The sequence below is a fragment of the Rhipicephalus sanguineus genome, chromosome 3 (assembly GCF_013339695.2).
Source record: "Rhipicephalus sanguineus isolate Rsan-2018 chromosome 3, BIME_Rsan_1.4, whole genome shotgun sequence".
NCBI classification, from domain to species: Eukaryota; Metazoa; Arthropoda; class Arachnida; order Ixodida; family Ixodidae; genus Rhipicephalus; species Rhipicephalus sanguineus.
The window spans coordinates 114699478-114726021 of record NC_051178.1 but is presented as its reverse complement, the minus strand read 5'-3'; the positions used below and the strand labels follow the sequence as shown (position 1 = coordinate 114726021).

The window sequence follows — 26544 nt, the reverse complement described above, 5'->3', positions numbered from 1 at the left end:
GTTCGAAAATCGAAGAGTCCCTCCATGTTTTTTGAGAAATAAATGTTTTTTGCCCTTGCACCTCAATGTGGCCTTGTCAGCCTCAATTTTTACTGGATTCGGATCGTACGTTTTCCCGGATCATACGTTTATTTGCCGCGTTTTTTTCGGAAACGTATCAACGAGGTTCTACTGTACTTGGTCAGCTCTTTTACATATGGCAAATAAACTTAATGGCGAATTTTTTTACTTCTTTAGTTCTGTGCCTTTGCAATGCTATATACATGTAGCCCTTATGCACGTATATTATCGCAACAGTTCTTTAAATATACTCCTCCCACCCTTGCTACGACACAGTGACGGGACTGCAGTGTATATAAATAAACAAATGAGAGTAAATCAAGAACGACCCTGCACCAAAGACTTTTAATCTGCTGCAAACAAAAACTAAGAACCAAAAAATCCCAAAGTGTAGCACATCATGCAGGTTAATAAAGCAAACAACCAAAATGCCACGAGGAAGTACGCAGCAAGATACACTGAAAGCTGCGCAAATGCAAAGAAACCCAAGTGTTAACAAAGATGAAACAAAAAAGAAGCATGACTCTAGTGGCATGCACGTGATTCCCTTAAAAAAAAACATCAGGCAAAATGAAGCAGCAGTGTTGAGAGAAAGGAAAGTGAAGAGAGGAGTCCCACAAAGCAACCACCAGAAATAGGGCGTTACAGATGAACACAAACTACGAAACTAGGGCTTAAAAAAAAAAAAGGCTTCAATGATTGCACTCAACAGTAAAACGTTTCGGCTGCTTCCTGTAATTACGTTACCACGGCAATGCTAGTAATTTAATTTTATTATTCTTTTAATTTGGTGGCCATAACCACAGAGTTAATTTCTCCTCCAGTGCACTTCCAATGACAGGAAAAAAAAAAAACTTGCGGCTGGCAGATATCCACTACGCACTTCGATACATATTAAAAATCTTCCCCCGATACCGATTCCTTAGCGCTTACGGTTATAATAAACTAAATTTTGGGGTCCTATGTGCCAAAACCCTGAGCTGATCATGAGGCTGGCCATCATGGAAGACTTCCTATTATTTGTATCACCCGGGGTTCTTTTGCAGAAAAAAAACTAAGTACGCAAGCATTTATGCGTGTTTCACTTCTAGAAATGTTAAAACCTGTTCCCTGATAGAAGAACCAAGGTAGGGGCTAGTTGGTTGTACATAGCGTAAACTTTTAGCGTGCTACGGGGAAACGAAGGCAACGTAGATAGAACGACACGGGACAACAGAAGCGCGAACTAACAACTAACAGTCGTTAGTTCGCGCTTGTGCTGACCCGTGTCGTTTTATATATGTCGCCTTCGTTTCCCCGTAGCGCACTAAATGTTTACACTGTTCCCTGAGGTAGTCTGTTTAGCGTTCCACAAAAATATGTACAACCATGGAAAACTTGTTTAATATTCTGTGGGCAAATATTCATCCATCGATTTTTACTATATACCTAATATATACCTAATGATTTATGCTAACACGGTCATTAGCCGTCAACGTTTTCATTAGCATAAAAAAACAGCGACGCTTCCGCGACGGGCTTGTAGAAACATTTATCAGACAGGGCAGTCTTTTGAACCCCGCCTCATCCTCTAAGCTTCAGTTGTAGATAGATGAGTAACTGTGGTATTGTATAAATCGAATTAGCATACACACAGAGCTGTGTTTTAAAATATATAATGTTATAGCAATAGCACTGTCTTTAGAATGCAAAATATCCAGTCGGGCACTGCAATACAGGCTATCTCCATTATGTAAACTTTTGCCATGGCGAGCTCTGAAGTTTCCAACCCAAATACATCTTTTGAGTTACCCTTCAGCCGTGACACCAAACAAAATAATTTTCAGGCTTTTACGTATTGCAGGTGTTGGAACTAGGCCATTTATTCGCAGCAATGTTCTTATCACCTCCCGAAGTTTGATCAGCGTGAAAGTGGCACTTTATTCGTGAAAGTGGGGAACCACACTAACATCATTACAAGCACTGCATTAATGTGCTTCCGATTGCAAATAACTATAAAAAAAATGGAATAACTTCATTATCAGTTAGGTAATCGCAAAGCAGACTGAACAGGAAAACCAGCCTCAACCCAAATTCAGAGTTAGGGTCACTTATGTGTTCAGTAACCTGGCAGAAATAGCCACACAAACATGTAACATAACTGTCTAAAGTGCACTGGAGTAAGTGAGTGTATGCTCAAAGTTGCAGCTTTACCCTTCCCTCCAATGACACCCCTAGATATGCAAAATTTGGCGAGTCAAGGTAGGGTCGGGGAACAGGGAGCAAAGAGGGGAAGCAGCACGGGGATGCGGGCCCAAAACAGCAAAACCAAAAATTAACAAAAAAAGAAAAAGGTATAATGCATAAACCCCCAGTGAGTTTTCAATTTAGAGCGATGCACTTACAGCTGCCAAGACTGAATCTCATTGGCTGTCAGCCCTGAGCCTGCGAGCCACTCCCTAGAACAGAAGACACCACCACTGCATGTGTAGAGCGGGCTGGCCTTCTCTTCCGAAAATGGCCGACAAGGGCTTTGCGGGAGTCGAAGGTCGTGGGGGTAAAAGGATGGCACACAGGAAGGCGTGGTGTGGTGGTGCAGGGTTGGGGGAAAAAAAAGTACACACAGGCAGGGAAGAAAAATCAGGGAGGGTGTGTGCGTATACATATATGCAAACAAAAAAATGGCAAAATAGACAAGTTTTAGTGCGCAATTACGGCTGCCTACGCGTTTCCACGTGAAGTGGCTGCATTCGTTATAAAGAGGCGTTATGAAGTGGTTCCACGTGAAGTGGCTGCATTCCACGTTATGTGCATTCGTATCACAATGTGAGTGCATGCTCAATGAGACATGAGCATCCTGCACGGCAAACGAATGTCCGACGCCAAATGTCATAACGCCATCTGGTATATTGAAGTCAAAGCACTTTGTGGTAAAGACAAAGCCTGTTGTGAGACCTGATGATGATGGAAGGGACAGGTTATCACAAAAAACGACTGCGAAACGTTGGCGGTAATACAGCCAAACCTCATTATAACGAAGAAGCACGGGGACTGTAAGTTAGTTCGTTATATCCGATATTTGTTGTAACAGTAGAAATAGAAATTGGCACTAAAGAATCGGCAATCTGGCTCGCACGAGAATCCTAGATAAAAAGCAAGTTATGGGCTTCAAATCCACTATAAACGAGGCAATCTTTAGCAGTCTCCTTGAGGCATTTCAAACTTACCAGACCGAGTAATGAGAAGGTGAAATTACAACGGAACGAATTCCATTTGAAAAAACAGGCCTGCATTCCAATTTACTTCAAGAAGGATGCAACTACATATTTAACCAAATTTTTTTTTGTGCCGCAGCCACATAAAAAAAAAATGCGGTTGTGATTTGTCTTTAAATAATTATTATTCTTTTTATGCTACCGTTCGAGTTTTGAGCCTCGCCCAAACCAAGTATTTGCTCGATACAGCCGATATCACGGCGGCACTCGCGTTTTCAGTTTCGTCGTAATTATAAATGTAATTGAAATGAAGCGTGGCCACCAAAAGCTCGCGTTTAGTTCGCGATAACCGATAATTCTCTATATCAGTGTTCGTGATAATGAGGTTCACCTGTAATAGAGATGACTCTAAGCGAAAGATAACATTTACATGTCACTCTTGCGATAATGAGCGAGTACCAAGGCGAAATTCAGGTTGAAGATGGCACCATCATGCAGCCACTGTAGCTATAAAAGCCATGCAAGGTCCACAAACACTAAAACAAAATGTTAATATGCATAGATAACCTGCAAAGCTCTTCGTGGGATTCTGTAAAAGCGTATATCGGATCAGATATTTCATGATGAATTCGAGGAGTTCGCTGTGCACGTTATACTAAAGCTCTCTGATGAACATAGGGACGGGATGGCGAAGAGGCATGACAAAGGTACGGATGAGGACAGGCAGGGACACACCACTGAGGGGGGAAATAAAACAAACAAAAGGTGGGGGTGGAAACAGCAACAAAGGCCAGACTGCACAGTGCTAGAAACATAAACAACATAAAGAAAATCAATCATATAAAACACAAAAAGACATTCAAAGGGTCACACTTGTGCGCATATACAGGTTGTTTTGAGAAATGTGTCCGAAAAATCCTAAAAAAAAGAGGAAAATGCAATATTTACTCGCTGACTTCATTATTGCTTTTGCTGTAGCGGCAGATATCTCAAGATGATGAGAGCCATCAGTTACGGCAGGGAATTAAGGGAATTATGCGCTTCGATTTCGGTTTTGCTGGTGAATTTCGAATTTCATAACTCCGCCGTACGTAATTACCAGAGGAGGCAGCTTTTTGAAATATCAAAGCGGAAATGGGGTCTTTGCAGGAAGAACTTCAATTCTCCCAATTAGCCCAACCACCTCTCTTCAATAACTATAGAGTTAATTCATTTATTTGGTGTTTCTATTCATTGTAAGATGTCTGCCGCCATGAAAAAAGTGGTTAGGAAGGCAGCAAGCACATATTCCATTTCCGTTATTTTTGAGGATTTTTGGCCACATTTCTTGAAACACCCTGTATACTTTCAAATGTAGATAATCTATGACGAAAGAATCGTGAACTGTCTTTCAGGGCAGAAAAAAGAAAGAAAAAACTAAGTGCTACTGTACCTGGAAATATCTTGAATGGTTACAGCCAACTACAGATTATGATATAGGCCGACAGTCGGCCAACATGAGTAATTTATTAAAGGATAACTGACTCATACCTCGCTTTGTGACTTCAGTGATCTGCATCACAGAATTCATCATTAGCTTTGTCATGTACGCTTGACAATGTTCCCCTGTAAGTCTGCATGGCTCCGCCTTATTCATCCAGTGTCCAAAAGCTAAACACGCGAATTGCACATTTTTCTGTCAATATGACAACGTCGTGCCTTTCCTCAGGTGCTGCAAAGAGGTCACACTTTCCTTACAGCCTGCTTCTGCACACCTGACATTCATGCTAAATTTATTCTGATTATTTTACGGTTATGGGTTGCATCAGCCAACCAAGAAAGAGAACCAGTGGGTTGGCCACCGTGTTGACTTAGTAGATTCGGCCAAATGTTGCGAGCACACAACGGGCGAGCCCGCTTCACTTTTCCGAAATGGACAGCTGTTTCTTGTTATGGACTGGTTTACACAGGTACTAGCAATTGCTGCACTGTGCGACATTGATGAGATGGGGTACGTACTTGTTGCCGAGACAGTGCTGTTCATGCACAGTGGCATAGCCAAGACTAGTAATGCTCCTTGCAGCCAATGGCAAGGTGTTGTCAGGCACATTGTGGCAACACAGGCTGAGCATATGAGCAGCAACCTAAGACGATTGGTTTGATTTGCAAACTTTGTGCAATGTATTTGCCTAAGAGGCTTACAACTACACACTAAGCATTGCACATTTTAGCTTAATGAATGTGCAAACCTGTTTACAGGCTTAAACTGTTCAGACATTGGCAACAATGCATATGCGAGTGTATCTAATCATGCCCCCCTCCCCAACCCCCGTGATTTGTAAATGGTGAACAATAGGCGGTGGTGGCCTGGCTAGTGTTGGCCAAATAATGGTAAGTGTTGGCTAATGTAAGGCTATCCACTGTTACAAGAGCAACAATCCCTTCACTCAATCTTAATGCAGTGATGTGCATGCACATAAATACAAAGACACGTGATTCGGTTCTGACTGATGTTTTTTAGCAACAATTTGTACTGTTTTCGCTGAGTCTTAACTAATCCTAGCGCACTGGAACCTGCTCTTTGGATACATCATTGCAATGTGTCTATTCAGTGCCTATGACTAACTCCAAGAAAGCAAGAAAATTTAGCTAGAACGTAAAAGTACCAAAGTGGGGTGCTCTTGGGAAGTTGCGCGGGTGCACAAACATAAGAGATCTGTACTCACATTCTGAGAAGCAGGGCCTTACTGTGCAAACGAACACAACAAAGGAAAAAAAACGTGTTACCTTCTTTCTCAAAAAAACCAAGAGTGGGGGGTGCAATGATGAGTGCTTTTGGTGTCTGGTGCAAGTGGTGGTGCACGGGGTGGAAGTTTGGATGGTGCCGGAGAGACTGACCTCAGGTGCTGCTACAGTAGTGATGTGTAGCGACTTACATCCTCTATATAGCATTGCGATATACTGCTTCTATTTTCCTGTTCAGAGCTCTGATCTATGCAGAAAGGTAGTGTGCACTTCACAGAGTGAGAGGGCAATCGCTTTATGCTAAAGCCACTATGGTTGTTGCTGGCTAACTGTTCTTTTTTTTTCACCAGAAATAAAGTGACTCATCTTGTATACATCCAGATGCTAGTGTGAAAGACTTTAGAAGGACTAGTGCTTCACCAGTAGTTTTGCTACAATCTTGTCTGTTCACTTACAAAGCTGTTCACTTCCAAGCTCTAAAAAATGTGAACAGTACAACAGAACTGTACAGTGAAACTAGTTTTACGGTGGACTTTTGGCACTGTGGGATGTCAGCTACCTTCCTTTATGCCGTTTGTGGCAGAATGAGTGACGTGGAATGAAATGGCAAGTGTGCTGCTAAGAGACTGCAAGACTGATGCGGATTAGTGATAAACTGCAAGAAGCTCATTTTGCAGATGAGATTAAGAGAAAAAAACTGAATTGAGTGAGTCACTTACAGTGTCCAATAAAGGTAACTGATGGGCCATTGAAACAAATGAAATGGATGCCAGGGAGAAGGAAGGCAGGTGAGAGCGTCAAAATGTAGACGCCAGTGAAGGGATCAGGATATATGCGAGTACAGGCAGGACTATAATTTGACGCAGTGCTGAGGCAACAGGAGATCTCTGGAGGAATAAGCTTTAGTGGACATAGCGGCGACGATATAAACGATTCAAATGCTATAATGTATAGTCTCGCTTAAACACTAATTTACAAAAGGTTACTTATCACGACTACCTGTTGGCTTCTTTAGCATTTCCATGAGAAGAGCATTTTTAACTTTCGATGCCAAGTTGTCAATTTTTTTTTTTTTTGATCGCATCCAGGAAAAGTCTGATGAGATTTCTCTCGTCAAAAAGGCTCCCTTTGAACAAGAGTGGCGAATGAAAGAAGCGTGTTCAGGCAGAAAAACCGAAATCCTGAAGGTTCGGCAATGAGAAACGATAAGAATGAAGAAGGAATTAGCAGAGAACGTGCAGGAGATGTGTAAAAAAAAAGATACCTTGGCGATCGTGAAGTGGCCCTGATTTCCTTAGACGTGAGCTCATCGTTTGCTTTCCGAAGCTGCTCCTGCAAGTCTTCTTTTTCTGCCTGCAGCTGGAGACAAATGCACTCTTATGTGAACCACTCCTCATCTTATCTCACGCCATGCTGCTATAGGCGTAAACGACAACTTAGAGAGGTACTGATACCAAAATATTGTCTCAACATGCATGTCAAGCAACGGCACAGACTGAAAACTGGCTTGGCATGGCCATTTGGGCAATGTAGCCAAAGTAACTCAAGTGAGCCTTGACGTGAGTGTGGTGCAATGAATGTTAACATGATATTGACCACTCTCAATAAAATGCTGCATTATAACAGCTAAAAACGCTACAATGAAGCATATGAACAGAAACTTATTGTCTTCATGAACTAACTGCGAAATATAAAGCTTCTCAGAACTAGAGAATGATAAAGCATAATAATTAATGCCACGACAGCATATGAAGCCATTAGCATAAAGATCACCCAAATTATAGTACTTACATACAGCAGACTCTCGTTAAATAAAACCTGAAGGATCCAGGAAAGTACGTTTCATTTGCTAAGGCATGAAGGGGTTCACAATTCAAGTACGAAGCCAATCATATCAGAGGCAGTTAGTTCATATAAGCGGCATACAAGTTAGGAGATTTCCATTTACTCAGCTGTACTACCCATCGTGCCCATAGAACATAGCTGAACAGTTGCAGCTTCCAGGTTGCCCCTATTAATTTTTACACATACAACGCAAACAACCGGCGAACAGAATTCCCATTGTTTCGACAAGATACTGTGCGCTACACCTTGTGGCGTGCAAAAGTGAGACCGTCACTTAAAGAGTGATCAACTGAGAATACGTGTCCAGTTATCAGATGTAGTGAACTGGAGCAGGGTGTATCATTCTGTGCATAGACTTTTTGTATTTCTGATGAGATTCAAAGCGACAATGTTTTTGGGTGTCCCACCTTGTCCACGGTGGCGCTGAGGCTCCTCAGCTGCTTCATCAGCTCCGACCGCTCGTACAGGATGTCCTCCACGGAAATGTCCGACCACTCCGCTGAGGCCTCCCTGATGTTGACAGGACGAGCAAAGGAAAAGGGGTAAACACAGGTTATATTGTTCTTGTTATAATAACCAGAGAATGCCTCTAATATTAATTAACGTCAGGGTAACATGTATGGTAACAACATGCGTGGTGACAATAAGATCCCATACATGCTGAACCACGCCGAGGCAAGCTAAAACAACAAAAAAAGGCCCCGAAAGCGATTTACAAAAGGAAAAACATTGTCGGGAACCTATTTGTGCTTTCGAGAAAGCTTCAGAAGTGAACAAAATTTTATCCTACCTTAGAAAGTGATACTGGGACCAATGCCTTCGTAGGGGACTGTTACGTTTACCAATAGAGCTAGCTAGAGTGCTAACAGATAAGAGAGGGAGGGTGAATTAATACTTGAAAAGCAGGAGGTTGTACGTATATGAAAAATGATTTCTGTGGAAGTCTGCTGCATGGAAAGAGTGTGAGTAATGTATTTTATAAGTATCTCAGTGCTACTCACGAATGATAACTTCCCCCATACATTTCAGCAAAAAATAATTTTACAAGATTACTTTAACAACACTATTCTTAAATGCACGGAATTGCAACACTTTTTTCATTATAGGTGCTGAAAAACTCTCCACAACCTCAAGGGGGACTCCAAAGGCACTTAAAAACTATGTAACCTTCAAAAACAAAAAATATTCTGAAGAACAATGATATCACTGCACCATACTTAGCTTGTGACTGAAAAGTGGACTAAAGAACCTCAGGTGTACTATAATTCGAATGTTGTGGTTTCGGGCCCCACCAACGACAAAGGTGTTTTCTCGTACGCTTTAATTTGTTTGAATATTTGTCAGAATTATACCACATTACACTTAAAAATAACAAATAATGTCACCTATGCTTTTCTTGGCTTCACTGTCGAAGATTCACTAGGCTGTCTATAACATGTCAGCACTTCAACAAGTGCTCATGTGTTGTAGCTTGCAGTAAGCGTGACGGTACACTGCCTGTGTGCTTGGTAAGACTGTACCAGTGATACCAGCTCTGAAGGACACTATGGAAATCTTTTACATGAGAATGTGCAAGTGGTGCCCAGTTGGCGGACAATGCCTGTGCTATGTGCGAGTGCAGAAATGAAATTGCTCACCTATTTTCTGCAACTGCAGTGGTTGCATTATGTTTTGACTGAACGGCTTCCTGAGCGATTCTTTCCTCATCTTTCCCTTCAGGGAGCTTCCCGTCTAAACTATCGAGCGACACAGCTTTCGCAGGCTTTTCTGCCGAAGACAGACTGGTCGTCACAGGAACCAGTTCCTCCTCCACTGGTGGGTCCTTCTCGTTCCGTTGATGCAAGGAGCTCAACTGTCGCTCCATCTTCTCCAGTTCGTCTTGCAGATGTTTGACCCTCGCGGCACACTCTACCCTCGCTGTGTCCACGATCTCTGTGTAGTGAGCCTCCAACTTGCTTTTCATTTCCTGGATGGCAGATGTCCTCTCCTCGGCCATGCGCTGTTCCAGCTGTGCTCTTTCCTTGCCGAGTTGTTCTACGACACTCGCGTGCTGTTCCTTCGACTTCTCAATCTGCGCTTTGTGCGCCTTCTTCAGGGCCTCCAGTGCCAGCTCGAACTGTGCCTTCTGCGAGTTGGCCACCAAGTTGTGCTCGGTCTCGAGGCTCCTGCGCAGCTTCAGCTGCTCCTCCTCGTAGCCAGCCTTGACGTCCTGCAGTTCTTGTTGCAGGCTCTCTCTCAGCACCTCAATGTTAGCCCTGTGCTCCGACTTCAGTGACTCCAGCTCGGCGGCATGCCTGACCTCCAACCTCCTCTCGATGTTCTCCAACTCCTGGTCGTACTCGAGCCTCTGAGAGCCCAGCGTGTCGGCATACTGCTCCACTTCGTGCTTGAGCAAAAGCAGCTCTTCATCTTTCAACTTTACTTCTTCCTGGTACTGTTCCTGGCTTGCAAGCAGTTCCTCCACGCGTCTCCTGTGCTCAGCCTCTGTCTCCCGGAGCTTCTCCTCGAGATTCTGCAGCGAGGACTCGTACTCGGCACGGACGGCTTCCACTTCGTCTTTCAGCCTTGCCTTCTCCTCAGAGAGTATCTTCTCGTAGTCAACTCGCGCGGCCTCGGCCTCTCGTCGCAGTGCCGCGTTCTCTTCTGCGAGTCGGCGAATTGCGGTGCTCGGGTCGACTGCAGAGTCCGAGCTGACCCTCCCGATGCTCTCTGCGAGCTCTACAATTTCGTCCCTTTCTTTCTTGAGGGAATTGAATGCGCTGCGGAGTGATTCCGTCTTTTTCTGCTCTTCCTCGAGGGCAGAGGAGAGATTCTGGACCTCCTCGGCGTGCTTGTCGACGAGCGCCGCCATGTCGGCAGAAGCCTTTGCATGCTGTTCGTCTGCAGCCCGGCTGAGGGCCTGTTCCTTCTCCCAGAGGCTGCGACGCAGGACGTCTAACTCTTCTGTCAGGCGTCTGCGTTCGTCGGCCAGCCTGGCCTCGGCAGTCCTCTCGAGCTGCTCCACTTCTGCTCGATGCTTACTCAGCAGTTCTTTGGTGCGCACCACCTACAAAAATTTGACAGTGCTCAGACTCTGTGTGAGCAAAAGAGATGTTTCCAAAAAAAAAAAAATAACTGGAATGCCAAAACAGCTTGCCACCATTTCACAGACTCGTGGCACCTGTCAAGAGGTCCCGCCTTAAACACTGACCACTTTCAACACTGCATCTTCAATGGGCATCTCAGAAAAAGAAAGAAGACAACAGTAATAATAAATTTAGCTATATAAGCAGTTAACAACGAATTGCTGCATATTTTGTCTTGTTTGCTAGTGAAGATATACAGCCAAACAACGAAACATTCCTTTCCTTCGACCGCGTCCTCACCTTACGTAAGGCCTCCTTACAGCCAAGTACCGACAGAGGAAGCAAGCGTACTCTGAAAGCTCCCTTTACCCATCCTCGCGGGAGGAATGGTTGCCGCGCTCCTAAGTTCGAGATTATCGAATACAAGCTTTGCTCACAAGCGTTTATTCTGTAAAAAAAAGTTGGGTCACCACATCTCTTCCAAACTGAAGTGTTAATATAGAGACGCATGTACGCTTTCTTCCAACTGCGATTACTAAATGTGAAAAGCCACCGTAGTCGAGCGCAAAACGTGGCGTGTTCTAGCAACACTGAAACGCCGGGCACCGTGCACGCACGCTTGCGTCTCCCCGCAGAGGTGGGGTGGGAGGGTTGCCTCGGAAACAAGCATCACGTGGGCTAGCTCATCACGTGGGCTAGCTGTGAGGTGAAGCGTTCGTTCAGGGCCAGGAGCGGACCTAAGGGCGCACGAAGGTAGTCCCAAGCAACCTTAAGCTGAGAAAGCGCCAAGGAAGCCTTCACCGAGGGCTCCTCAGTGAGGAGGCTTTCAGAGTGACATAAGGTGGCCTCACCAAAATGAAGGCTTCCTTACTGAGGAAAGGAACATTTCATTGTTTGGCTCATAGTGCTTAACAAATTTAAGTGTGAGGTCTTACATGCCAAAACCACAATACAATTACTACACACACAGCAATGGGGACTCCGAATCAACTTTGACCACCATGGATTCTATAGGGCCACCTAAATCTAAGTACAAAGAGTTCTTGCATTTCTCCCCTATCGAACTATGGCCAGAGTGGCTGGGAATCGAACCAGCACTCTTGTGCTTCGAAGCACAATACCTTAGCCACTATGCTACCACAGTGAGCCCATTTTTCGATTGAATTAATATTTCTGAAGGAAAAATGTGTTGTTGGGCAACTTCTATGGAGATCAAAACAAAAAACAACACAAACTAGCAGCAGCAGGAAGGAGGTTTCCAGTCACAAGCACCAGTCTAAGTTTTAACTGTCCTTGCCTGACACTTAAACACACTTGACTATCTTGTCACTTGACACTCATTATTGATGTGTTTTGCTAAAAGCCGACTGTGCCAAGCCAACGAAAAATGCTACTGCGATGTTCCTCCCGCACCTGCTCGGAGAGGAGCGCTGTCTTCTCCTGAGAGTGCTGCTCTTCGAGGCTCGCCCTCAGGGCCTTCAGCTGCAGGTCCTGCTGGTGCTGCAGAGACGCCGGGTCAACCGGGGCGCCCGAGCACAGCTGCTCGCACAGGCCCCGGTAACGCTCGAGGGCAGAGGCAGCGTCCATGTTGCTGTGCAGCTCCCGGTAGACGGCAAGCAACTGCTCCAGCTGCGAGTGCAGGCCACTCCCGAGCTCCTTGCCCAGTCGCTGGAAGGACAGCACTAGCTGTTCGGCCTCTGCAGGCACGAAGGTGCAAATGAACTTGTCAATATAGTAGTCATCATCTGTTGTAATATAGTCATTGTCTTGTATGCCTGAACATCTTTACACATAATTATTTTTCGGAGTATAATTATTCAACACAGTTTTCTTATTGTTGTATAACTCTGAGTCCCCTATAAGTAATGTAAAATTTTTTTGATACTCCCCTTGAACACTGGCGGCATGTATGAGAAATTAGCGGTAGAGACAGACCCTCTAGATAGCGCTGGAGAGGATACCCCACTATAGCATTATACTCTTCGCTACAAAATAAATAAATAAATCAACAAACAAACAAACAAACAGACAAACAAACAAACAAACAAACAAATTTGATGGGTACGGACAAAATTTCTAACAAGTCTGTTCGCCTAACTGAGAATGCTATGAGTATTGACACTGGCTGCACGTAGTTGAATTTCATTCGCTGAGTTGTGATGTAAGGCTGTGTGACTGATGATTACTTCATGCTGCGATCTTAACATGTGCTATTGCATACTACTGTTTCGTCTGCACGGTGGTTTATAAAACAGTTAAAACTCGTTCTAACAATGTTATATTTGTTTTGTGCACCAGCTAACAGGTTCCCTCACAGCTTTGTGCTCTTGGCGCTCCTTCTGCATCTTAATTTATGTATTAAACTTTGTAGCTCAATGAAACATGATTCTCATTATCAAAAATATATATATATATATGCTTTAAACCGGCATTGCTACTGTGGACCTGATACTTTTCAGCTTAGTAATTTTGCCGAAGAAGATTACACCTGTCTAACATGAAGTAGTATTTGATGGTGCCAAAAAACAAGGAAGAGGGAGGGGAATGAATAAAGTAAGAGTAAAATTAATTTAGTTAGAATTAAAACATTTGAAATAACCCACAACAAAGCCCCATTTCGTTGACTATTACATTATACAGGGTGTTTTTTTTTAGACAATACCGATTTTTAATAAAAATTCTATGACAGTAAGGCACCCATTGTTTTCGGACATGAACTCCAGGTCGAGGTGGAAATACCTTGCCGCAGTTAAAATGACACTGTTACACCTAATTAACAAAAACTCGTTAATTAACTTTTAAGTTATTGACCTGAAGGCAGGCGTTTATATTACAAAGTTGTAGCACGTGGTTCGAGATATTCGCCATCGCATTTCAAGGGTGAAATCGAAACTGACTGGGCAAGGTGCGCACGAAGCGCGCGGCCGGTCTGTTACGTCAGACCGGAACTACCCCTCACAGGGGAGTGATGAAATTTGAATAAAGGTGCGCCGTGGCTGTATGTTTTCGTGAAAAGCTTCAAGTCATCTCACTTGTGCCCACGCATTGCCTTACTTTTGCGTGCAGTGTTTGGTGCTTATCCGTTCCTTTCGAACTGTGCACAGGAAAACCTCAATATCAATCTTTTCTTTGCCTGGGAAGTATAAAACTCAGGGGCAGCCACTGCGGTGCTTCTTCTTGCAGACAGGCTAAATAGTTTTTTGTGCCTCTTTATAGTCTAAGAAAGAAAGAGATAAGCACCACCCATTGCACGCAAACATTAAGCTGCCTGCTTGTGAATTTCAGAATGCTTGCCAATTTTTCTGACCGGATTCTGCTTCGGCGTGCCTTCATTCAAATTTTGTCACTTCCCTGTCACGTGTTGTTCCGGTGTTCCGCCGCGCTTTGTGACCCGGGTGCAATCAGTTTCGATTTCACCCTTGAAATTCGATGATGAATATCTCAAACTACGTGCCACTTTTGTGATTTTTAAAAAAATGGGTATGTCATTAATTATCATGCACTTCAACTTCCTAATATAAACAACTGTTCTCATGTAAATAATGAAAAAGTTAATGAGTTTTTGTTAATTAATCAGGCCAATGTCATTTTAGCTGTGGGACAGTATTTTCGCTTCTACATAAAGTTCACGTGCGAGAACGACAGCAGCATGACTGTCATAGAATTTTTATAAAAAATCTGTATTGTCTAAAAAAAAAACACCCTGTATAGCCAAATATACGGGTTACAATTTACAGAAGCCTGCTTGGCAGGAGAGAGGGCCACTGAATTTTATTCAAGACTAGCTTTAGGCATGTACTTGTGGGACAACAGCATACTACAGTGATCTTCCATTTGTTCTTACTTTTAGGCTGTTGATTTGGATAGGCTTTTAACAGCAATAAATTGTTTATTGAATAAAAATAAATGAGAAAGTAATTTTTGTGAAAATACTATTTCAATTTGTTAAACCTTAGAATTGAATGAATATTCCATACACAATTTTACTCATTATTAAAAGGTATATTTTTAATTTATGCTCATATCTTGTTTGATAAGAAATTGTTTTTGTGAAAACACACTGGAGTCATATATGGCTTGCATAAATATATGCTGCACTTTGAAACCAATATAGTACTTAGGCAATGTATTAAAACTTCATAAACAGGATTCCTATTAATACAATACCTTAACTGATACCAGAAAAACCTTGCTCATTCTGAATTCCTAACTTCACAAGTGAAAATGTCTAAGACTGATCACAAGTTCATAGTGACATTGATTAAGTCAGCAAGAAAGAACTAAAATTTTTTCCAGTGTATCACGCTGACCAAACAACAGTCAGCTTTCATAACTTTACTACGCTGGAAAGGCTGCCATGACTGAACAAGAGACTGCTTGACCAATGAGAAGAAAGAGGGCAAGAACTGCTTTTTGATGTCCATTATTAATTCTTAAGGAGTCTGCGTGATTAGATGGGGTAATTGCAGTATTTCATAATCAAAGCAAGTATTAGCCACATATATGTGAATGTGAGAGAAGTGCATTGAATTATTAGCCCATCGCACTCAGCTGATGTCTTCACTGCGCCGCTAGGGTGACCCTAGCGTCACTCTGACACGAGCAACACGTGGAGGAAGCCTTTCTCGATCATTGGCTGTGTGCCAATGACGTATTCACTGACGTCGTGTGGCGCTGCCGCAGTGGGCGAAGTCACGACAGCGGGCTACGTCTACTACCCCTCTTGGCTGCCAAGAAGGGTGGAAAGGCCTCGCGAGAAACTGAAACCAGCTGAAGCGGTTTGTTCTATACCCTGTAACTTAACTATAACCTTATTACAGCACTTATTCGCAAAATTCTTGCGGCAGCATGTTCACATCGTGCAGGTGTGCAGTTATTGCTTCATCACACATTTTTGACCGTGAGGTTGTTTACTGGCCCTTTAAGACAAAGAGGGACATAGTGCACGTAAACACTGCCACATAGTATTATCATCATGTGCTTACATGTGATATACTACTCTTGCATTAACGCAAATGTGGCTCACGATACTCTAGTGATGAGAGTTGAGCCTAACCTTTTGCCGAGTCCAGATACTTCCTGAGATCATGTACCAGTGCCTCAGCATCCTCTCCGGTTGTTGTAGGCGAATCTTCTACTGCCGCAGAAGCAGGAGCGTTGGCGTACTTTGCCTTCCATTCATCGGTTAGCCGCTGCAGAGTAGAAATGAAGAGCAACTTTAGCAACTTTGTAAAACTTAGCTCTCGTGGCTAACAAATATGCATTAAAAAACTAGATATGCTAAAGAGGTATGGCCCTACGCTCCTGGAATACTAGAAAAGTGTATGAAAACAAGAACAAAAGAAAAATGCAGAGAGAAGTTTGCACTCTGCCTTTCAAATTATGCCCATATTGCAGCCACCCTGATACATTCCCATTTGCTCTTTGTGGCATAATGCATTTGAAACGTGTATTCCTGAAACTAGTAAGCAGTTAAACAAGAATTACATTGAATTCAGAAACAACTAAATGCTAGATATTAATGGTTCCAAAAAGTTTGACAAAACCTGTCATAATCTAATATTTCTAACAACGTGCAGTGCACGCGCAATATTCTATTTTACCCATTATAATAATCAACCTTTTTCCAGACAAATGAATTAGAAGACTTTCAAACTAATATCAGTCAGCCTTATTCAGTAATGCTTTTTGTCTGCATTTAGTCTTAAATAGTTCACATTATGGCACAGACATATGGTGTGTTGCTGTAATCTCTTTAAAAAGAATACAAGGAGAGCTTGGAAATGAGCATTATCAGAAGTTCAGCTTAAAACTGGTGCGGTGGATATATCTTGTGTCCCTAATGTTACTTAAACGAATATGCATCTCATATAATCCAACTCCCCTGAGCTGTGATGGAATGAGCTGCCTGTATTAGGATTTCTTTTCAGACAAATACAGTGCCTTTAGCTAATGAAAATGGATCGGCAAATTGATGACAATCCGCACCACAAAATTTCACAATTCCAATATTTTGTCAGCAAAGGGTTCAAAATGTCCTTCATTATTCTTGACCTCAACAATGATAAAAAAGGGTGAAACGCCACTTCATATTTTTAGTGTCACGGCATACATACACAAAATATTTAGCTTTAGTCAAGAGAAAGCCTTGAAAATGGAACGCAATAGATATATACCGCATCTCATTAATACACCACCCAACATTTGTGAAACAAAAGCTTCCCTGCATTGACTTCTAAAGAAGTGTTTTGAGTGTATAATAACATCAAATACGGAATCTGAAGAACCATGCATTATGAGTGAAACACACGAAAGTAACGAAAGTGCTGCAATGAGATTATACTGCGAAGGCTCCCTAAGAATGCAGTGTCTCGCACTACTAAAGGCATCCTAACGAAACTTGCATCAAATACATGCCTCTAGAAGCACTGGTATATAGCTACGCGAAGTGTTCCTCTTCAGCTGAAATGTACTAGCGGGCGGGCGGGCGGGCGGGGGAGGGAAGGGGCTTAACATTGCGAGCACCCGCGAATCCTACCGAAAACAAAAACTAAAAAGAAAAAGGCGGAAAGGAGAGAGAGGTGTAATGAAAGGTAGCTTACGAGACAGGGGAAGCCAAAGGCGTGCGGTCGTTTCTCTACGAAACGCGGTTCGCGAAGTTTCTCTCTCACACCTCATCGCCAACGACTCCCTTCTTCTCGCTCTCTACATCGCTTTCCGAAAGCCAGACGCGCGCGCGCGCGGTTCCGAGAGGGAAAGAAAAGAGGGCAGATGCACGCGCACGCGCGCGCGGTAGCCTTTGTGGTTGCCTGCCTCTCCTTTTTATTCTCTTTCACGTTACGATCGAGAGACGTCGCCAAAACCCGAAGCACGGCGCAAGCCCAACGGTCGCGCCGCACCATCTGCCCCAGCGTCGAGGGAAGGGGAGGGGCGAGGGCGAAAAACAGCGTGCGGGCGTTGTTGTCCGACCGTGAAGCCACGCGCCCGCTGTCGCCCCCCTCTCCCCCGTACTAACCCCCCTGCCTAACATCACACACGCACACATACACACACGCCGCCCTATGTTGAGAGACTCGTCGCAAGCAACGAACCCCCGGTGAAGGAGTACAGACAGCGGTGATGCGCTCCTTGCTCCGCTCGTCCGCATCGGTCGCGGCCGGCCGCCCCTACTCCTGCTGCCACGCGCCGATGTGCGCGCGTGCCAGGTGCTACCGCAGCGCTGCTGTTGCTGATCCATGCGCGCGTGCGTGCGTGCGTGCTATCTTGTGTTTGTGGAAATGCATGTGGGCGGGTGTCCACGTCTTTTCCCCTCCTCTCAATCGTTCGCCCAACCCTTCGTAATTGCCCGCAGCTTGTTCGTATTTCTGAGAGAAAACAAGAAAATGTAGATATGTATGGGTACGGGAATTAGACTTTCGGTTCTCTATAGCTACAGTCCTCGCTGCAGTCCAGCACTATCCGGGTAACATTCCAAGAGTCCTGGTGTAGTTTTGATAATACCACGCACCATGGGCGTCGGCAGGGGAGGTGCAAAAGGAACACCCCCCCCCCCCACCCAATCAACACCAACGCTCGCCCCCTCCTCACCCCCACCGTCATGCAACACGGCTCCGGACCCCACAACACAAAATTCTGCCGACGCCCATGCCACGGACCGCCAGAGGAATCAATATCTGTCATAAGAAGAGCATCGCCAGTGCACAGCTTGCTCTGCTGTTCCGATTGATGCGAGCTTTATTGGCGGTGTGGTTCCCGCAAGGCAGCTGGATCTGCGAGCCAGCGTAATGCAACGTCTAGAAAAGCAGCAGCGATCAGCAGCACACCGAGGGCTCGCGAAGGAGGCGCGTCTTCGTAGGGAGCCTAATCCCACATGTTCACTCGAAGCAAAGGTCTTTAATCTGAAACTTTATTTTGGCCATGTCATTCCGGTTAAAGGAGCGAAAATTAATGCTAGCCAAAGGACAAGGTATGACAAAACCATGCCGCCTGTGCACGATATGGTCAGATGGCGTTCTGGAGGCCACAAAGAAACGTCTTGGTAAGCTTAAACGATCTTGTATTAAATGCATGTCACTGGTCTTCACATACTCATGGAGTCCTCAGGAGTCGTCAACGAGATGGTAATTAACAACCGACAATTAAAGCGTTCTTGATTTCCTTTAAGTCGGACGACAACACACCTCCAACAGAGAGACTGCCTACTCTACAGCAAGCAGTTTTCTTAATCGGACCACACGTACTGAAACTTCGGGCGTGAACTACCGAGAATCGGCAGCATCCTTTTAAAATGCCACTCGCATAATCTACGGTGGATTAAAAAAAGAAAAAAAAAAAGAAAAGAAAAAGAGCGGATGAATGAACGAGAACGTTGAAAAGATACGAGTTTAAAAAAAAAGAGAAAATAAAAAGCTCCTACACTAGAGCGCAAAAAGCAGGTTTGCTGGTCGCCCCAACACGGCGTGAAGTCAACAATAGGAGAATGGATGATGGGGAGAGAAAGAAAGAAAGCGAGAAAGGGCAGGGAGCACGCAACAAGCGGGAGCGTACGAGATGCACTGAAGAAAAAAAAAAAATTAAGCAGAAGTAATCGCGAAAGTCTGACAAGCTCAATCCGCCAAGGCAGGGCCCGACGACTGGTCTTGATCAACGCAAACGGCTCAGAATGGAGAGCGCAGGCTCGGGTCACGAAAACGGGGGGTGGAGTGGGGGGCGACGCCGCAACGAGGCTGATGCAGACCTTGAATGAACGAAGTAGCAGCGTAGGATCGCAGGCGCGTAGTAGTGTGCGCGTCAAAGGATGAAGCGAGGAGGTGAGGGTAAGGAGAAGGTGTACAAATACACAACCGAGAATCAATCGTCTGACACAAGCACGTACGAACATCTCAAAGGCAAGGATACGTAGGGGACCAAAGGGTTCGAGAGCGTAGATAGGCGGAGGAGGATGGGAGAGGGAGGGAGTATGGGCGAAAACAGCGCGAGTTTGGCGTTGACGTTCCGAGCGGCGGACCAGACGAGAGCTCGGCGGCCCCCTTCTCCGCACTTCCCTCTCCAGCCTCACCGCCACCCCCCGTCCCGCCCCATCTCTGATCCCCGCCGCTGAAGCCCGCCAGAAGAGCAGCAGGCGGCCGGTCGGTAAGGCCGTTGCGATATAGGTGAGCTTTCTTGTATCGAGTGCGCGTGTGTGCTGTGGGAGCAAAGAACAAGAGGAAGCACGTTGACGCTTGGAACACAACGCACCATTTCTCCATTTTCGAAGCGGCGTCAACGACCGAAGTCGCGCGACACGGGGTCCAAGCATCGGCAACCCATCGATCGTTGCGAAACGAGGCGGCGCGCCCCACGCGCTGAGTCACGCGCAGCACCGGGGGACGACGCCACTGGGCAACGAGGGGCCATCGACACGAGGAGTATGGCGCTATAGGCAAAACAGGAGCCTACCGAGGAGTACACTTCTCACAGACTGAGGTGAGTAACGCACGCACTCGCAGTAATCACCGAAGTGCCTGCTCAATGGTACTAGCTGCCAGGCTGTAGTTGGTACATGACTAGAAGGGGACAGCTAGCGCTTGTTGGTGTCGTTCATAATCCTCGTCTGATCTAGCGCCTAAATCACCTCCTACTCTTCCATACCCGGTGCGTCCCGAAGCAGGCGACGCATGAAGATTCGCATTGCTGAGACTGCGACAAATCTACGTCAACGCTAACGTAACCACCAAACTTATGAAGGTTGTGCTCTCAAGAGTACAGCGGTACAGCGTTAAGTCCCACGGTCGAATAAAGCGCTGAAAAAGACATATGCATGCACGTTCACAATGCACTGCTCAACGAAGCATATGAAGCGAGCACTCAGGGAAGTGACCTATGGAGTAACTATAAAAGCAATACATATAAGTTGCACGAGGCCCTCATAATTTATTGTTTAGCAATACGCGAATGAGGAACATGTCAGAAGCATAGACATGCGCCCTTAGCAATGATTATAGGTAAGCCAGAAAAGTCGCAAGAACGAAAGATGGGTGCCGACACCGGTATTGGGATTTCCGCGAACTTAAGAAATTTAAACTGACAATTTTCCGTTATTGTAACGATGAAAATTACTGAAAATAGAGCTTTGCAGGAGCACACCATTAGTCTTTGGTGTTAATTCCCTTTTGCCAGTTCGGCGATCAAGCTACACGTTGTCGACCTTCGTAACACACCGACCACGGAGGTACATTTTTCTTCTTTATATGCTCTTGTTATACAGCAATATATAAACCTGTGCGAGCAGGCCAGCCGGAACAATAAGGTCACACGCGCTGCCGTCGGTGGCGCACTAAGAAGCCCAGTGCTGACCAAGCAAAGCGGCGCGGTGGACAGATATGCAGATGCAATCGTAAGGTCTAGCGCACACGAAGGAAGTCCCTGGCAGGCAGTGGCCCAAAAATCTACGCTCAACTGGCCGTGAACATCTCAAGGACCACTTATGTGTCCTGCTGTCAATACTGTACGTAATATTGCACTGAGTGAAACAGGGGCGTAGCCAGAAATTTTCTTTCGGGGAGGGAGGAGGGTCCAACCCCCCCTCCCCTTTAGCGTGCATGTTTGTGCGTATGTGTGTTTGTATGCGTCCGTGTATATATGTACATACAAAATGTACAAATTAAGGGGGGGGGTGTTGACCCCCCCCCCCCCCCACCTTGCTACGCCAATTGAGTGAAGGAATTACACGGCGCAAGATTACTCTAACAATTTTGGAAAGTTCGAATAGAAGACGGCGGACCTGCTGATACCGGTTCTGCACAGACCGAAATTATGTAACAGGCCGCACACTCGCACAACGTATACACGGTCCCAATCAATGTGCGCCTCGAGTGCCGGAAAAAGACACGCGCATATATGTGCAGATAAAGGTATGCGGCAAAGTCACAAAACAACTGTAATGTTTTCAAACTAATTATGAATTTACTGTACACAACCATGCACACAGCGAACGCCTGGTCTGAACTGCCATGTTAGGCCTGGCGCTTACGTCAGGCTTAGTGTGCCTTCCAAAGGCGCACGCTGCCCACGTGTTACGGGGGCGGAAAGCTCGCAAACCTATCCATGGGAAACAGCCTATATATACTACGCGATTTTCAGGCTGTACAGAGCAGGTTAAAGGAGTTACAATCGACGAACCCTCATAAAAACCAGCAGATTCCCTTCCTTCATTCAATCGACGAACCCGTATTATTAGGCACGCAAAAGTGAGAAAAAAAAAAGAAAGACAGTAGCAGTGCTCTGCAGTCGAACCGGACACCCGCCACGGGTCCTTCCACTCATGGTTCGTCTGTTCAAGCGATCACGCAATTCCGCGTTCTCCTTTGATATATACATGTACGCGTTATCGCTTTTTTTTTTTTATGACACTCATGGCACTCAGGCGAGCGCAAGGTCCCCATTAGGAGGGGGGGGGGAGGTTACCGCGACAACCCCCTTCCCGTTGGTCGAGTCCGAAATGACAATGAAGCGATGGCGCACTTTTCAAGATGGTCTGCCTTTGGTCCCTGGCTTTCTGGGAGTAAAGGTGGACTTCCCGGAATGCGACATCAGGAGTCTTCGAACTTGCATCGCAGCATTCCCCCACCCCTCCCCCTTTCCCTCTTCCTGACCCCAGCCACTGAGGCTCTTAAAGGGGAACTCCGGTGCATTTTCGACCATACTGAGATAATGCCGTTTTCAAACAGTATTAATATATATAGTCCTGTAACAGCAAGGGTGGCTCATTTTGCTGAGAGACTAGTCAATAATTTTAAATAAGCAATAAACGATGAGTCGATACCGAAACAGGGAGCTAAGCTGGGTATGCGATGATGACGTCACGAAGTGCGCTACACGCCGCCACGGCTGGCCAGGGTGTAAACATAGCACACGCGCTGCTTCTGTCACGCGAAAAGCAAGCTGGCGATGCCATCCAACGCGGAATCAAACTGTGCCAGCCCGTCTCAACTTACCAGTGCCGAGTTCAGCGATGATTGCAACTACTATATGAGCGCGGGAGCATCGCCTTCTGATTTCGACCCGCCGGCGCGTGAAGTAGCTCACGTGCCTGTAGCGCATCCTCTTACGCCGGCTTTGGGGCGCGACGTAAGAGGATGCGCTACAGATCCTCGTTGCTCAATATTGTGCGTGCTTACTGTAAGACCAGATGTCAATGACGACTGAGATGCTATGCAGCTAACAAAGCCGAACTTTGCTCGCGTCGCCGCCGCCTCGTAGAAGAAAGCGCGCGCTGCAACCGTCTGCTGGGCGAGGCGGGGTCGGAAAAGAGTAGGCACGTTACGTCACATACACAGGGTGGCCCGCTTTAACAGGAGCGAGCGATTACGGAATTAGCTACCAATTTTAAAATTCGTTTTCTAAAAAACTAAATGACTTACGGTTGCATATTCGGCAGATCATGAGGGTACCAAAGAGAACATATGTTGAAAGTTTAATTGAAATCGGTGAATATCGAAAAATCCCCGGAGTTCCCCTTTAAGTCAGCACACAGGGCATGACGAAGTCTCGGAGGGGAGGGGTGCGTAGACCCCCCCCCCCCGCCCCACTGCTCACGACTGTGCTCGAGGCGTGTTGTCTTACATGCAGGGTATGCTGCAGAGTCGCATAATATTGCATATAGTCTGGGAAGTTGATCCACCGCAATTTGGGTTCCGAAGCGCCTGACGACAACCTGGTTCTCGCTGCGAAATCATGTCGTCCAATCACGGTCGCGCATGGAAAAGATGCTTCTGTGACGAAAGCACGGAGAACGAAAAGATGGCAATCACCACATCCGGTCTCCTTGTGCCTCCCTCTGCTCTAAGAGACCGTGTTTCGAGTCAACCGCCACTAAAGCCACGGGCACGTGACCGCCAATCGCTCGCATTTTCACCTGGCGCGCTAGCATTAAACGGAGGGACAAGATCGCGCAACCAGTTCCGCGGAACGGACAGCTGGCCACGATGTGAGAGCGCACTCTATCCGCGCTTCTGCACACGGCGTCAAAATATGTGCGATCGTTCAAAATGCACCGGCGGCGCGTATTTCCGAGACCCCGGCGACAAAGAAAGACGTTAAGGCCACGGTGTCGAAACCGAAAACCGTATGCGAACCCGAATTTTAACCGGAACTGAACCAGAACCAATATTCTCGGAACGTGCCCGAGCCGAGCCTGAACAGAAAAAAACAAAAAGGAAATTCTGAGCGATGGTTATGGAAGCCAGCGGCTGCGGCTTCACATCGTTTTCGCGCCCATTCGCGCTTCTGTGCGCGTTGGCGCCTTCAATTCCCGCTTTTCTACTCCGAGCGAACGACACGCGTCCGTCCCACAGCGAGTCCAAAGGGCAATCGACGAGTTACTGATAGCATATGCAGTAACTATAGGAAACTGCCGACAACAGCGCTAGCACGTCGCGAGACAAAAGGCTCGTTCACACCGGCGACTAGCAACGGTCGCGCGACTAAGTTAGTCGCAAAGCGACTGGTCGCAAACGGTCGCAAATGGCCGTTTTGGTCGCAAAGCGACTGCTTTGGCTCAGTCGCTCGCTGCTCAATTTTTCAGTCGCGCGACTGCAGTCGCAAACCTCTGAACCAATCAGATGCGCAGAAACAGGACGTCAGCCTATTTTACGGGGCAACGGCAATGCAAGCTGTATACGAGCAGACGTGAATTCTATATGGCGACGGTTATAAGTCGCACGCAGGTGTGAACATCGGTCGCTTTGAGTCGCTTTTTGACTTCCAGTCGCAAACGGTCGCGCGACCATTCCTAGTCGCCGGTGTGAATGAGCCTAAACATAGCGATTGGTGGGAATTGCCGCCGCCGAGTATCGCGACACGCGTGTAAGAGGCACCGACGGTGGCGAGGGGCGCCGAAAATTATTGCTCTACGCGTCATTTTGTCCGCGGACGCGATCCGCCAGAACCTAGCCATATACAATTTCGCTGTAAAGGCAGCATGTTACAGGTGCAGCACGAAGCACGAGATAAATTATTCTCTATCAGCGATATTCCCACAAGTACATCGCGACGGCTAAAGGCCTGAACACACGTACGCGTTGACACGCTGCAACGCGTACGTGTGTTTGGGCCTTTAGGAGTATACATATAGCGTTGTGTACGAGAACGAATGACGCCAACTGATGCCTTCGAAGCTACATACGGATATCCATACGCACTGAAGCTTACAGTTCAGTAATCGGCCATGTCACTTGAGTTACGCATACGAAAAGTTTATTGCGAAGGCAGGGGCGTAGCCAGGGGGAGGGGGGGAGGGGTTCAACCCCCCACCCCTCGAAATTTTTCAGTTTTGCCTGCGTATATATACACGCGCACATACAAACGCACGCACGAACATGCGCAAAGTATGGTTGAAGCCCCCGAAAAAGTGTGAAATGTAGCAAACGGCACATCAGTTCGCTAACGTCACCGCTTTGGTAATTTTCGTCACGTTGCTGTCACGTGATTACTCAATCATGTCGTCGCACAGACGTTTTCTGCCGCTTGGCGGGAGTTCTTGAAATCTTCGTCCGAAGCTCTCGGCTATATTGTACTAGATTTGTAGAGTTAGCACAATATACTTTTGGTGTCTACACTCTTTTAAGGGGCCGCTCAAGACGCCGACGAACGCTAGAAGAATCAATGCCGATGCCGCCCAAAAACAGCGTTCTGGGGAAGGCCGCAGTTACAATAAAACTCTACGCTTAGACAACTCCCAAAGGAGACTCTGTACCCGTCAGCTTAGCTGGTCACCCACCTTTTTCGAGTGGAATGGTCTCTAGTTTTTTTTTTTTCACCCCTTTCAAAAGTTTTCACTGACCTCAATAAAGCGGACTACCACGGAAAGACCTCGTTTTCGCTTCCCGTCACGAGACGACAGAAAAAGCGTTGCTTCCTGCCCAACGTATACCGCGCGCACACGCCGCAAAACGCATGCATATACTGAGAGCTCTGCATTCCAGCTGGGCGCGGTCCGTTCTTTCTCGGTGCACGGGCGCAGTTTATCAAAGGGCCTATAGCGTCGGCGTTAAAGACAATGCGGGCCTCCCTCAGCTCGCCAGTCGATTCGCTTCGCTGACTCTCCGATGGCGCACGCTGAATGCCGGTGGCACGCGCGCTCAACTCGTCACGGCCTCAAACGAAGCTGTGCGCGCGCGCCCTGCAGTGGCACGCGCGCACGAAATGCGGAAGTCGTCGTCTTCCTCAGTTGTTCATAGACCCATTACAGGCAGGAAGAGTTGCAACGATTCTATTCCCACGCTTGTTTCTTCTTGGGCATCGTCGGTGGTTCTTGGTGGCGCGCTCGGCCTAATTTTGCACGATGATCACCTAACGTAACAAATGCTGGGGTTTTTACGTCCCAAAACCTCGATATGTTTATGAGACGCCGTAATGGCGGGCTTCGGAAATTTCAACCCCCTGGGCTTCTTTAACGTGCACCTAAATCTATCCACACGGGCCTCAAGCATTTTCACCATCGAAAATGCGGCCGCCGCGGCCGGGGTTCGATCCCGCGACCTGCGGGTCAGCAGTCAAGCACCATAACCACTAGACCACAACGGCGGGTATGATCACATAAGAACGGAATCGAATTGGGCAAGAGGAATCGTTACGTCACACCGGCCAAAAGCGGCCGCCCCCTCCTAGTCACCTAA

General features: G+C 46.3%; 1 protein-coding gene across 4 annotated transcripts in view; it reads right to left on the bottom strand.

Moving 5' to 3' along the window:
• LOC119386978 (pericentrin) overlaps positions 1 to 26544 on the bottom strand; it is a 133397-nt gene that overhangs the window by 65984 nt on the left and 40869 nt on the right. The window contains exons 11-17 of one of the 4 annotated variants that reach the window (XM_049413315.1): positions 15945 to 16080; positions 12302 to 12585; positions 9461 to 10869; positions 8231 to 8333; positions 7243 to 7337; positions 5960 to 5980; positions 2445 to 2498 (exon numbers count right to left, since the gene is read on the bottom strand). In XM_049413315.1, coding sequence (XP_049269272.1) covers positions 2445 to 2498; positions 5960 to 5980; positions 7243 to 7337; positions 8231 to 8333; positions 9461 to 10869; positions 12302 to 12585; positions 15945 to 16080 — 2102 coding nt within the window. The remainder of the gene's footprint in view (positions 1 to 2444; positions 2499 to 5959; positions 5981 to 7242; positions 7338 to 8230; positions 8334 to 9460; positions 10870 to 12301; positions 12586 to 15944; positions 16081 to 26544) is intronic. The other 3 variants (XM_049413317.1, XM_049413316.1, XM_049413318.1) reach the window with 3 other exon arrangements.